The sequence below is a fragment of the Sturnira hondurensis genome, unplaced genomic scaffold, assembly GCF_014824575.4.
Source record: "Sturnira hondurensis isolate 20B ecotype Veracruz unplaced genomic scaffold, ASM1482457v3 Scaffold0010428, whole genome shotgun sequence".
NCBI classification, from domain to species: Eukaryota; Metazoa; Chordata; class Mammalia; order Chiroptera; family Phyllostomidae; genus Sturnira; species Sturnira hondurensis.
The window spans coordinates 9217605-9232454 of record NW_028083059.1 but is presented as its reverse complement, the minus strand read 5'-3'; the positions used below and the strand labels follow the sequence as shown (position 1 = coordinate 9232454).

At 33.7% G+C, this 14850-nt stretch overlaps 1 protein-coding gene across 2 annotated transcripts in view; it reads left to right on the top strand.

Annotated features, from left to right (window-relative positions):
• EPHA6 (EPH receptor A6) overlaps positions 1 to 14850 on the top strand; it is an 898848-nt gene that overhangs the window by 64546 nt on the left and 819452 nt on the right. For both annotated transcript variants that reach the window (XM_037058993.1, XM_037058992.1), the window contains exon 2: positions 3820 to 3884. In XM_037058993.1, the coding sequence (XP_036914888.1) occupies positions 3820 to 3884 (65 nt within the window). The remainder of the gene's footprint in view (positions 1 to 3819; positions 3885 to 14850) is intronic.

Here is a 14850-nt window from a genome sequence, read left to right as displayed (position 1 = left end):
CCAACCACTGACTAGTACAGTGAAGTCATCACTGTTTACACATATACATTCCAGTTCACTCTTCTTGGTTGCCAATATCATGCAAATTGTTCTCATTATAGTAACAATAGCTGAACTTTTTCTGGATAGACTAAACTGTGTACATCTGTATGAATATATGATATGTTTATATATAACCCTTACTGTACTGTCTGTTACTTTCAAGTTTTTTAGCATTATATGTTGATATGAAGTAGATGAATCTATAAAGAAAGGCTTTAAAAAGTTTTAGCCCCTTATGTCTGCTATTATCATTATGTAATGGAGGTTAGCAGCCTAGATATATTAATGTATAAGGAATAGAAAATGGTGTAGGCTAATCTGGTCTTTCTTTATTTCATTTATTACATAAAATATTTCAATATCAGAAATGTCTCTTCATTAACTATTTCTGTATTTAGAAGTTAATATAGAAAAAGAAAAATAATATTTTTTATTTTTTCAAATTATTTACCAGTTTTTAAAACAATGGCTTCCAAGTATGCTGAAAAAGTTATCAGTTGGTATATTTGATCATTATGAATGCATGCATTTAAGTATATTTGAAATATTTCAGTCCCTTACAGTTATAAACCTTGTATATGGTCAAATTAATTTTAAAGATTTTATCCATTTATTTTTAGAGAGAGGGGGAGAAAAGAAGAAAGAGAGAGAGAAACATCAATGTGTGGTTGTCTCTCACATGCCCTCCACTGGGGACCTGGCCTGCAACCCAGGCATGTGCCCTGACTGGGAATTGAACTGGTCACCCTTTGGTTCACAGTCCACACTCAATCCACTGAGCTATAGCAGCCAGGGCTGATCAAATTATTTTTGGCAAGTTGAAGCCTATGCATGCATGTTGGTTCCCCAGTCCATTTTACATGATCCAAGTGGACATTAATATCTTCTCTGTTTTATGGTACAAGGACTATTACCACCAATGAAGTAATCCTATGAAATATAAAAATAAATGGAACTTGAATAGGATCAAGCCACTAATATATCTATTAATTTAAAGAAAACACAGGGAATGTGGAAACACTTTTCAGTGATATGCTTAGGAAAAAATATAAGCATTCCTTGTATAACCCAGTAATTTCTACTTATCATGGAGAAATGAAAACATAGGTTCCTATCAGATTCTGTAAATGAAATGTTATAGTGCTGTTTATAATGCCCCAGTTGAAAATAGCCTACATGTCTATCAACTAGGGAGTTCCATGCAATATAATACTTTTCAGCAGTAAAAAGGAACTTACTGTTGCTGCATACAACAGCATAGATCAATCTCAAACACATTATGCTAATGTAAAAGCAACTAAGCTCAAAATGCTATATACTATATGATTTCATTCATTTGACATTTTGGGGAAGGCAGACACTGGGACAGAAATTAGATGAGTGGTGGCCATGGGCTGATGGAGAAGGGATTCACTGTGAAGGGTCACAAGGGAGATTTTGAGGGTGATGGAAATATCCTATAGCTTGACTGTGGAGTTGGTTACATGGATATGGGGGTTTGTCACAATTCATAGAAAAATATACATTTAAAATGGGTGAATTTTAAGTACATAATGCCTCAGTAAAGCTGACATAAGATAATAAGAGAAGCTATTGATTAAAAACACTTAAAAAGGAATGTCCACTCACTGTAATATATAGTATTTATTAGATACTGACTTCCTGCTAAGTGAAATTGAAACAATAGAAATATTAGACACTGACTCGATATTTGATGACATTAAGAATTACTATTTATAGCAATGGATTAAGATATTGTAGTCATAGTAAAATAAATATGGAAGAAATACTGTAATTTTTACATATGAAATGATATGATAACTAATTTTATTCAAATAAATCTTACAGTAGAAGAATAAATAACATGAAATAAGATTATCCATATGTTGGTAATTATTAAAACTGAGTGGTAAATACATGTGTGTCCAATGTAATATTTTCTATACATGTTAATGTATGCTTGAGAATTTTCCACAATAAAAATTAAGGAATTATAGCTCAGTTATAAATGATTAGTGAATAGATTTTAACAGTACTGAAAGAATATTGTTAATGATTAGTATTTATCCTAGAAATTTAAACATAGTTTTATATGTAAAAATCAATAAAATGTATCATAGTGATTCAAATAGTATCAAAATGTATCATAGTGATTCAAAACTTATAGATTCTTTACAGTTCACACTAAGCAGCAGATGCCAAGTAACATACTTCTAAAGGCATTTTTTAAGCTAATAAAAAACCACACTTTTTCAACTAGATAAAGCTAACAAAACATTGTTTCTCAAAGTGTGCTCTGTGGCCTTACTGGTATCTGGCGGACTTGGAAGTAGTAAGACTTAAAAATAAAGTCTGCTGAATCCTGGGACCTAAGCATTTGCGTGCTGTAAACACCACAAATATCCTTCCAAATCGATCTATGTTGCTTTCCATTCTCATTTGTACCCTTCTACTTCCCCCCCAAATATTTCCCACTCCTAGTCCCCACTCTAGCGACTGAGAACTGAGCTATAGCTTAGTTACTTTGTGAAGGTATTCTAAAAGAAAAACAAATACTTGATTCTTGTCACATCTAATGAAGTCTTCTCTGCTCAAATAGCAACCCCTTTGTGAAATCCTCCCAGACAGGCCCTGCCAGCCTTAGCCTGACTTAATTGAGAGGCTATTATATAGTCTTTTATTTTCTTGAATTTAATAGAATATGTTCTAATTGTTTGTTTACATGTTTGCCTTTTCTACCAGATTATGAGTTACTTTTGGTCAAGAAAATGATGTGTAGCTTTTATTTTTGTTTTTGCCTCCTTTAGTAGTAAGTATACTACCCAGCATATATAATAACAATGTAATCTATGCTATAAAGATTCAGGATTTATTCATAATGAGTTGTTTGCCAATAATACATAAGCACATTTAAATACACAGAAAAAAAAGAGAGCCCTGCTTTGATGCACTTTTTCTTTCTTTAATGTGGTATAAATAGACCATATATGAAAAGGAGGGCAGGGAAACAAAAGTGGTTATTTTATCAATTTCAGAAGATAGCTATTAAAATGACTTTGTTATACAATTATGTTTCATTTAGTATTGTTAAACACATATTTTAAAATTAATGTATAACTGCCTCATGCATTTTATCACTATGTATCACATATAGGGGTTGGCAAAAGTAGGATTACAGCTGATATGGAAAAAGACATGCAGGTTACGATTATTACAATAGCTTTATTAACTCAAAAGAATGGCACAATGGCACAGTGCACTTAAGTATAATCTGATAAGCGCTCAAATTGCAGGCCTTCATTATTTACACATTCTTTTTTCTTTTTAAAGATTTTATTTATTTACTTTGAGAGAGGGGAAGGGAGGAAGAAAGAAAGGGAGAGAAATGTCAGTGTGTGGTTGCCTCTCATGTGCCCCCTACTGGGGACCTGGCCCACAATCTAGGCATGTGCCCTGACTGGGAATCAATCCAGCAACCCCTTGGTTTGCAGGCCAGCACTGAATCCACTGAGCCACACCAACCAGGGTTATTTACACATTCTTTTAGTTTGTTCGCTATAGTTTCTTAAGTATAGTAAATAAACCTACTATAAACCTACTTTTGCCCACATCTGTATTAATATTTAGTATATACAAATACTTTAAAGTAATGTGAATTATTAAAGCTAATAGAATGAATACTAGTGAGGGTAGTTGACATTAATGATTTAAATGACTGATAACATTTTTTTCATCAATTGAGATATTTATGCAAGTTTTTTATTTGTATAATTCCAGTTGTGTTGCTTGATACAACAACTGTGCTGGGAGAGCTAGGATGGAAAACATATCCATTAAATGGGGTAAGTTGGAATATCTTTTTAATATTGCCATCCTTGTTAGGTGTTTAGGATTTGTTATAGTACGAAGTAGTGGTGGATTATTGGCTCTACGTAGTATGCCTTTTAGCATATAACTTAAATCCCATAGGAAATATTAAATTACAATTAGAAGTGTTAATCAATGGAAATACATAAGACATCTTTGCTTTCTTCTAAATTAGTAACTTCTTTAATACAGTGTTTATACAAAGTAATATTAGAATATCTCATATAAATATTTTCTTTAGAAATAAATTTCTGTGGGTATCTTTAAGACACATTTCTGTGCATATGTTATTAAATTTGTAACCTCAGTGAGTATTTATGCATAAACAAATTTTAGATTATCATAAGTAGATTTCACACTTACGATATTAATAATTTGCTTTTTATTGGAAACTGAGAGTCTTCTAAGGCAGTATGTGTTTCTTGAAGTTGGCAAAAAAATATATTATTATTAGGTTTTTTATCTGTGAGTAGTTGCTCTTAAAAGGCTTATAAGTATGTATAATTTACAAAGTACAGTTTTTCAGGTACTGACATTATTTTAGCAATGATTATACATTCTTGACATTTTATGTTTCAATGTATTTTACATTATTTTCACATTGTAATACATTGCGACATTTTATTTCAACCTAAAATAAAAGGGTATTTTGTAAAGCTTTTTACTTTGGTTTTTGACTATTTAAATGACATCTTGAATAATGGAGGTAGTCAACTGTTTTTAGATATAGTTGGGTTAGCTTTCTTAGAAATTACGTTTTTCTCATTTATCACTTTCTTGATATTTTTACATTGCTTCCATTACATCTACAAATTGAAATCTAAAGGAAGAAGTTAACTCAATAGGTTTTATTTTTTGGAATCATTCCAGTGTTGCTGTTTGAATTTGACTTTTTTTATATCAACAATTACTCAATAATTATTCATTAAACATGTACTTTCATCTAAAAATTCCTGCAAAGAGTTCAGTCTTCCTGTTTTTGTTCAATAGGTTGGGTTTTTTTGTTTGCTTCATAGACTGGTTTTGTTTTTAGCTGAAAATTTCCTTTTAGTATAAGAGAACTCTTAAATCATTTATGAGAAATATATCTTTTAAATTAAAATTATGCTTTAACTTCCTTGTCTTCTTTCCATTAAAATAAACATCAATATATGTTGCTTATATCAAGTATGTCACATTTATCACAGTTATCAAGCAGTAAGTGAAACTTTGTTCTTAGAGAAAATACAGAGATAATACACATCTCTATATAAGCACTAAACAGAGTAACTTATAAGAACTTACAAATAAATTATAAGTCGTACCCTTTATTTTTCTGAAAAAAAGGGACAAAAATGTTAGAGATCCTATAATCATTGTTTTCCTATAGTCACACCAAAGAATAATGGGAGGGACAGGAATTATACCCCGGCTCTGGTTGCTTTTGGCTCCATCAGGCTGCATTTCTGGGCAAACTGGTCCCCAGGACACACAAGGACTTACAGAGTCACTGCTATCATTCTTGTGATGATTTCATCATAACTATTACAAAATGGGGAATTTTTAGTATTTCTGGTTTATTAGTTACAGAGAGAAAGGGCAGAATTGTCCAAAAAAGTGAGTCTTTCTTCATAGTTCTCTATTCGCCAGACACTCAACTAATAATTTTACATTTTATTTTCACAATGGCCCTACAGTGAGCAATGGCCTGTAGTGCAAAATGAGCTATTTCTGACTCGGAACCTATGTCTTTATCATGGCTGACAGAAAGGAACACTGGAAACGTCATGAAAGGCCAGTTACTTATGTGTGATATTTATGTAATTGATATAGGTTCCTTTTCTCCCCTTGATAAATAAACTGCTAGACTAAGATGTGCATTTTGAACACCAGCCAAAGATCAGCAAGAGAGAAAGAAGAGGGGAAGGAAAATACAGTAGAAAAGAAATATGATAGAATAAAGAGGAAAAGGAAAAAGATGGTTAAAATTTATTGAGCATTCACCATATGCAATGTTTTATTCAAAGCACATTAGTCACATCAGTCATATAAATCAAGTACAGTTTTTTCCCCTATTGAAAGATGTGGAAATAAAGACTCAGATACATTAAATAACTTTTACAAGGCTACAGTGCCAGGAAGTAGTACAGTGAAAATTCTAAGCCAAATGTATCCTAATCTTAACACTTATGGGTGGTCATTTCACAGCTGGGTGCTTTTTATTTTGTCTAAGATTCTAGCACGTAAAGATAAAAGGCCAATATGTAGACTATGGTGGGAAAAGTAACACGTAGATTTAGATGTGAAAAGTAAACCAAATACTCAGTTACCTCCGAATATTGATGGTTGGATTAAGCTGTGTTACTTTTAGATTGTCCCCCAAATAATAATGCATAAATGGCTGGTAACAGGAGTAGGGATACTTGAAAATGGGAACACATGAACATATTTTAAAATCGATCACATAAATTTTAAAGAAAATATACAACCTATTTTTTTTCTTTTAATGAAGAGGATAGATTACTGACATTAATGGAGTTTTACTTAATGCTATTTATAGGTTAAAACAATGATGTAAGTAGTCAGTAATGATGAAGAACTAAAAAGAAGCTGCTAAATACAAATATGGAAATCATCTAGACACTGATACTGGTTAAAAAATTAAAATCTACACATGAACAATTACAAGGGGGGTGGACATGGGAGGGAGGTGAGGAGGGCTGGGAGGTGGGCCAGGATGGGGGTAAAAAGCAGAAAATTGTACTTGAACAATTAAAATAAAAAAGTGTTAATACTGAAAAAATAAAATACAGATAAAATGAAAATCTATGGAAACTGTTGAAAAGTTTATAACATTAAAACCAGCATTTATTTATGTATATTAAAGTTGTAATTATATCTATTTAAAATTGTGTATTTTTTCAGGTTCTCAGGCTTATTGAGCCATGCTAATTTGAATGGCCATTCTAATAAACTTGCCCTTTTTTCAGAGATACTAATTCATTTATTTTTACAAATATTTCATGGGTAGAAAAGACAACTGTATGATTTATTTGTCAATTTCATGATATAAAGTATATTCAGTATCTCTCTAAATAAAATATTTGCTAGGAATTTTTTAACTGATGACACTTTCATTTGAGAAAGAATTGAACTAACATGTTTTTGAAATTATATAATGTACTGGATAAAACAGAAGTGAGTTCATAATAATGTCATGTTTTTAAATGAAAGGTAGCCACTTCACTAGTAGTGTTATGCTGCTAGTTACAGGAGTAGGTATTCACTGTGTGCCTGTGAGCAAAACCCTGAACGGTTATTTGAATAGGAGGTGAGCACCTTCAGTTAGCAAAGATAAGTAGTCTTGACTTTTTAGGCTTGTAAACAGAAAAGGAAAATAAATTTATTTCCTGAAATGCTTACTTGAAAAGTTATTTGCGCCAACTTTGAAAATATACTTTATTTTAATCAGTGTCCAGAATTCAGTTTAACAAATGTCTGTTTTACTCTCTTTGTGCCAAGTGCCTTTTCGGAGTGCTGAAAACAGTGTTCTTCCATCCTACGAGTCTTGTTGTGTAGAGAGGATTCTACACAATCATAAGCCCAAAGAAAGTGTCTTCAGGTAGCTTTGAATAGTATTTCATGAAAGAATAGTAAAGACAGGGATTAATTCTGCTCGGGGAAAATTGGCAGAAGGATGTAACGTGTCAACTCTTTTCAGTAAACTGTGAAAGAATGTGGGCTGGAAGAAAGGATAAAAATCCCCTTTTTGGCAAAGTGAATGGCTTGAAGAAAAGCACAGGATTTTTTAACCTGTACATTAAGTTTCAAGGATGTTGAGACTCATTTGTGTGGCTGGAGTGGAGGGAGGTGCTGGAAAGTCAGACTATGACTCATGTCATATTGTGGAACCTTGGAATTTAAATGATTAATTGATTGAGATAGTGTATATCTTAGTGCCAGTAAGTACAATAAAAGTAAAAACTTTCTGGATTTGCTAAAACAAACAAAAATTATTGTAGTCTTTTTTTGTTTGTTAAAGGCAATAATATAGACCCTTGGAAGTAAAAGGAAAGGATGTTGAAAATATTGGTGATATGACACTATAGTCATATGCACTGAACAGTGGGTATATGTTCTGAGAAATACATAGGTAGGCAGTTTTGTTCTGTGGGAACATCATAGATTACACATACACAAACAGATATAGCCTACCACACACCGAGGCTACATTGTGTAGCCTATTTGGTACTAGCTACAAACCTGTATACCATATTACTGTGCTGGGTACTGTGGGCAGTTGTAACACAATTAAGTAGTATTTGTGTATCTAAATATATCTAATGTAGGAAAGATACAGTGAAATATGCTATAAAAGGCTGAAAAATCATTTTTCTGTGCAGGGCACTTACCATAAAATGAGCTTCCAGGACTGGTAGCTGGTCAGGATGGGTCAGTGATTAAGGGCTGAGTGACTGTGGAGACCTACACTACTGTAGATTTTATAAAGACTGGCCCACAAGCCCTCCCCCAGCTTCCTTCCAACAGGGTCAGAAGTAGGGTCAGTAATGCTCCATGAACAAGGATGTGGGCTGAATCAATTGGAAATATCAAGGAGACACTGGCTGAGTGACACATAGATTGCTGCAGTAATTTTTGTCAGGAGGGAGTGAAAGGTGGCCTGAGGATCAGTAGAAATAAGAAATCAGGATGGAGAGATAAAGGAACGTAGGAAATCATCACAGCAATGTGGTTTTGGCTATTGCATGTTAGAGCAGCGGTCAGGTTAAGAAACTTTCTGGTGTTAATAAAAAAGAGGTTTACATAAAATATAAAAAATAATTTCTCATAGAGAAGATGTAGAACTGACTCAATGTTTTGACTTTAGAAATTTGTTTTTGGTTACATCAACTGGCACAAAGGGTTCTCTTTGGCATTGTATTGATAGAAAAAAAATAAAACTTGTCTGTGCTTTACATCATTACAGCCTAAAAATATTTCCAAAGTACAGGGACAGGCTGGCTGGCTCTACACTACCACAGAAAGTTCTTAATGAAGTGTCAGTGGCATGTAATACATATTAAGGTAGCCCCTGTAGACCTGTGTCCTTGTATAGGAGCTTAGGTCCTCAACAAAGAAATTAGCAATGTTCTCTGAAGACCATCAAGCTAGGTCTGCGAGGGCTGTTTCACCCCCTGACTATGTAGTGCTTGGGAAGAGAGACTCCTCTGCTCAAACAGGTCTGTGGCTGACTGATTGGGATGTAATCTATGCACTCAAAATTGGGGTGCTGTGAGTGAGAGGTAATCTGTTGTCAAGCCCCATAGATACTGCTCCTGTTAGAGAAAAAATTTACTCCTGAACCACATACCCTTCTATTCTTAAAGCTCAGCTCCATTATGATCTTATCTGACTACTGTGGTATATATGTGGTCCACTGTTGACCAAAATGATGTTATACGGTATATGAGTATATGGATATGCTGAGAACTGAGTGAAATTGAATAATTATGTTTGTACAGAGGTTGAAGATTAGTTACAGAAAAGAAGTAATACATCAGAAAATTTGGGTCATAATTCTTAACACTGTGCTCTTACTGTCTAATGTCAAGAATTTTATATCTACATAATTCAAAACTCTTAAGAAATTTATTCTGTAAGTGCCCCTTCCATCTTTTGTCAACATACAACATTAAAAATAATTATGATGATCTAGCAGAGTAGCTAAAAGTTCCATGATCGGTGAAAGAATGCTGCATGAATAAACGTTTTTGCATAGCACTATAGATGTTTAAGTGCATCCTGAAGAAGCGTTTTCACAAACACTAAGTATAGGCATATGCCCTAGATTTTATTTGCTACAAATAACAAATAACACTTACTCTTACTTTGCAAAAAAAACCTGAAGGACCTATTTCAATTTTGAAAATCTGGGAACGAGGCAGCTAGTTTTTAAGAAGTGATGGCAGTCTAATGCTAAGGAGAAAAAAAGAAACATGGAAGATACTGCTCATACAGTAACTTGGCACAAAGGAAGAAATTAAAAATTATGTATATTCTGAGTTTTTCTTATAGTCTGAAAATGTATGCAAGAAAACTATATAAATTTTCTCGAAACATTAACATCCATGCTTTCTCCTTTCCTCTTGTTATTTTATTTATTCTATTTATTTTTGGTCAATATATAACATTGTAGATGAAACAGAAAAATACAGTTACAATATGAGGACCTGTAGTTAAATGTTATATTAGAAACCCTTAATCTCATGACAGAGCTGCCCTATTCAGTGCCACAGAGCAGGGGTATGTCATAATGGGGTATCTTGGCTCAGTATTAACTCTATTAAAAAGTTACTAACCAGAAAAATAAAAAAAAATTATTTCATGATTAAAAACTCATAGTCTTACCTTTGAGGTTTAGTAAATATACTTGATACTTCTGAAACTGTAACAGTGGTGTGGCTTTCTAATTTTGATACTGTAATTAAAAAGATGAGTGACCTGGTCTCATACTAGTTTTTAAAGGTATTTATACCTGAACAAAACCTGACAGTTAAAACATAGCATTTCATAATAATCATTTTGTATTATTTGATTTATACCTAAAATTACATGTACTTAATGTTGATGGAAATAATATAACTTGTATGCATCCCATCAACTCACCTGAAAGATTTTCACCATTTATTTTTTATTTATAGCAATATTTTTAGCAAGCAAATGAGATTTACTTATCTCAGATATTTTTTCACTTTTTTCTTTTGGCAACTAAGAGGTGGCTAAGTCTTCAAAGATAGTTTTTTTATGGTTTTATTTATTTTTTAGAGAGAAGGAAAGGGGGGAGAAAGAGGGGGAGAGAAACATCAATGTGTGGTTGCCTCTCGAACACCCCCCACTGGGAACCTGGCCCACAACTTGAGCATGTGCCCTTGCTGGGAATGGAACCAGCAACCCTTTGATGTGCAGTTTGGCAATCAATCCACGAAGTCACACCAGCCAGGGCCAAAGCTCATTTTAAATGTGCATGTGGTAGATCGGGCCTTTGCTACAAAGCCATAGTGGACATATAAATAGGCATGCCAATATTTAAAGTCAAGCTTTCTTTTCAATTGTGAAGTACACTTTAATAAAAAATTAAGAGAAAACTGAATGTTAGTAGGAAAAAAGTGGTGTTGGATATTAATAACATTTTTTATTAATCATGACAATTAGAGTTTGGAAAACTTTGTGTTTCTCAGGTGCCAGATATTGGTTTTAATAACATATTATATGTATATTTTGCATGCTGTGACTTATATGATCATTATAGTTTGAATAATGCAAAAATCATATATGTGATTTTACTTGTTAAACATAGTGAATTGGAATTAGGAAATTTACCCTGAGGTATCTAGAAAAATAAGTATACTAGTCATTCATGTGTAAGTAAAAGTTATAAGTGTACTTTGTGTACTTAATTACTAATTATTTGATTATTAAAATTTGACATGTTATAATAATTACTGATTTTTATAAGAAAAACTAATAATTTTTATAATGAGACCTATATTATAAGTTAACTGAGTAGAAAGATATTTTATTAGATAAATTAGAGCCTATCATTTTTAATATCATTGCCCCAAAGTTGAAAAATCAAATAGATTGTATTTATGATAGACAATGGAGTATCTATTTATAATTAATTTCTATTGTTGTATTACAATTTCTGCATTTCATATTGTAACCACACCTGGACTCACCCACCTTCCTCTTTCTGCTTAAGCATTAAGCCCTCAGGACAGTGAGGTTCTAGTCAGCAGCCGGTAGTCTTAGGATCAAGATCCTCGCTCTGTTGATTATCGAGACAGTTTGCAGTCAAACTAGACATAATATCATGGCCTCAGTTGTGCTGCAGCTCTGGACCCAGGAAAGCAGAATGATCCCACAGAACCAGTCTTTTAGAAATTGGACAGAATAACTCCATGGCTGACATCAGGATTAAGTGCAAGGAGCAATTACCCCCAACCCCCAGACCCAACCAATCAGTAGAGGCCACAATCCTAATTCTATTAATCCCTATGATTAATGATTTGTCCCTATATAATCCATCCCCTGGAAGCCACCAGGGAGCCAGTTCTTGAGCATAAGCTACCTGTGACTCTGGACATGGCACCATCTTCTTATTTCTTACTGCCTTGGCTGCCAGCTCCTGTTTGTGTCTTGTTGGGCTTTGATACAAATAGACCCCCTCAGTCTGGTAACAATATAATAAAACCAATATCCTGGCTGCAAACTTCAGTATTGCATTTAATTCATTTTAGAGTACACTGGAATTGTTCAAAACTATGTATGTGTTTGAATTCTGAAAATTAAAACTTTAGTGATAATTTCTGTTAAAATGTATTGTTTTAGTTATTTTCATAACTGATATCTAAACAGTTTTTCTTCAGACAAACTTCACAAACTATGTGGGAGTTTTCTCAATATCCATCATGTTAATTTCCATCATATTATTTCACATTTCAAAGAAACAGCTTTCAGTTTTGGAAGCTTCTATTGTTACATTTAGAAACTCAGATCTTCCTCAATCATGCCACCTATTAAAGAGTCCATCAAAGTCACTCTTCATTTCTGTTACATTCATCTCTAGCATTTATTTTTTATTCTTTCTGAGGATTTCTATCTCTGTGCTTACATTGTTCATCTGCTCTTACATGTTGTCTACTTTATCCATTAAAGCTGTTAGCAGAGTAGTCATAGGATTATTTGTTTCTAATTACTTAGGTTATTGTTGACTCTGTTACCGATGTTCCCCATTCCTGTCCCTTTGCTCCACTCCACCCAGTCCCTGCACCCCGCCGGCCTTCACTGTGTTGTCTTTGTCCCTGGACTGTGCATAGTACTCCCTGGCTAATCTCTTCCACGTCCCCCCGCAGCCCCACTCTGAGATCTGCCAGTGTGTTCCAGTGAGTCCTGCTTCTGGTCCTATTTTGTTCATCAGTTTATCTTGTTCATTAGATTCCATAAGTGAGAGTATTTGGTGTTTGTTCTATCTGGTAATTCCAACATCCCTGCCATCCCTGACTCTGATTCTGATGCTTGTCTTTTCAGTGTTTCAGTGTTTTTGTTGTTGTTGTTATTGTTTTGTTTTGTTTTGTCTTTTAGTATACCTTGTAATTTTTAATAGTAAGGTGGAAATAATTTCTGGGTAAAGGAACTGTGATAAACAGGCCTTTAGTAATGTAGTGGTAACATGCGAGGGGATGGTAAGTATTGTGTTGTTCTATGATTAAGTCTCAGTCTGTTGGTGAGCTTGTGTTGCACCAACAAAGCCTGGACTTTGAACCATTAGGTGGGACAAGGTAGCCAGAAGGTGCTGAAGTTGGGGATTTCCCTCCTCCTACATGGAAGGCTAGAGTCTTGGGTGTTTTTCTTTCCTTCAAGTAGATAGATTACACTCTAATAAAATAGTTTCTCCTGAAGGCAGGCCTTTTTAAGAACAAAATGCTCTGGTATATTTCAAAGTGTGTTTGTTTTTTCTTTTTTTATTTTTTCCATGTTCAACTGTCCAAGACATTATATAGTTGTCTGAAACATTGCTAAAATTTCATGTTATGATTTTATTAAATTTTTCTTGCTCTTCTGCTTTTATGCGATTAACTCTCTGAATTTTTTGCTTTTTCTTCACTTCAATCACTATCAGTAACAGTTGGCTCGATTTTCAAGCCCATTTAATGTAAAACTTAATCAAGCTTTTATGCTTTGCTTTACATGACATTATTGCTACTATTCTTTCAAATAAATAAAGGAATAAATACCACAGCTTTCCTGTGGTATGCAGGTTGAGTAGTAGACTGTGCCACTCCCAGGAGCTCTTGCAAATTTAGTTCCAAATATATATCTTGGCTTTACAGGAGACCTAATGCAAATTTCCTCCTCAGAATATTCAAATTATGAATGTGTCATGGGTCTGTAATAAGAATTGTGCTTAAGCATTTTACATGCTTTGTTCATTTAATCCTAATAATATCTATTTGATGCTATATTATTAGCACCATTTTGAAAAATGAAAAATGGAACCTGATAAAAGTTATATAACCTGTCCAAGCTTGTGGTGACATTATCTGAAAGACCTGGTTTTAAAACCAGGGTCATCTCAGTCCCAAAGCCCAGAGTTTCAGCCATTCAGTGCACCCATAACTATGGCTTGATATTCAACATTCTTACTGATATAGTGAGAGTGTAAAATAGGCTATAACATTGTTCACATGCATTTTAATGAACTTACAATGTTAGAATGACACGGATTTTGTGTAAAAAGTATGTAGTTATTAAAAAGTGCTGAAAACATTAATTCATCTTTAAAGACCAATGGATATCCCACATGAAGGATGGTTAATTATCAAGCACTGTTGCTTAGTCAGTGGCATAAGAATAATTGGTGCATGTTTAGATTGCTTTCATATTTTTCTTTTAGAAAATAAATATTCCTTTACTGTGTTCCTGTTGGATTTAATTATTTGTCCTTCAGTTTTAATAACTATGTCTGTATACATGTCCGTTATTGACTATAAGGTAATTATGCATATAATATGGAGTAGCCCAATCCAAAAAAATACCCTTATACAAATAAGTGTGTTAGAAATGTTAGAGTGCTTGCAATTCTGCAACCAAACAAGGGTTTGGCTACCTGCTACAAGGAAAGCCAAACTTGTGAGAAAGGTGCTGGGATGGAAAGTGGTTGACTCAAGAAGACGGTTTATCCACCAGAGGAGATAGGGGTACACTGATCCCAAAGTCTGTCTTAACATCTCCGTGCAGGCCAGAGTGTTTATCAAGAAGGAGAGATAAAGCAGAACAAAGAAGTCTTTGTTCTTTGTTCTGCAAAGGGGGTGGGGACTGTAGACGTGTGGGACATCTTCCCCTAGGTCTTGATATAAATCTTTATGGTCAGCTTCCTTGAGTTGGCCATTTGGTTTATCA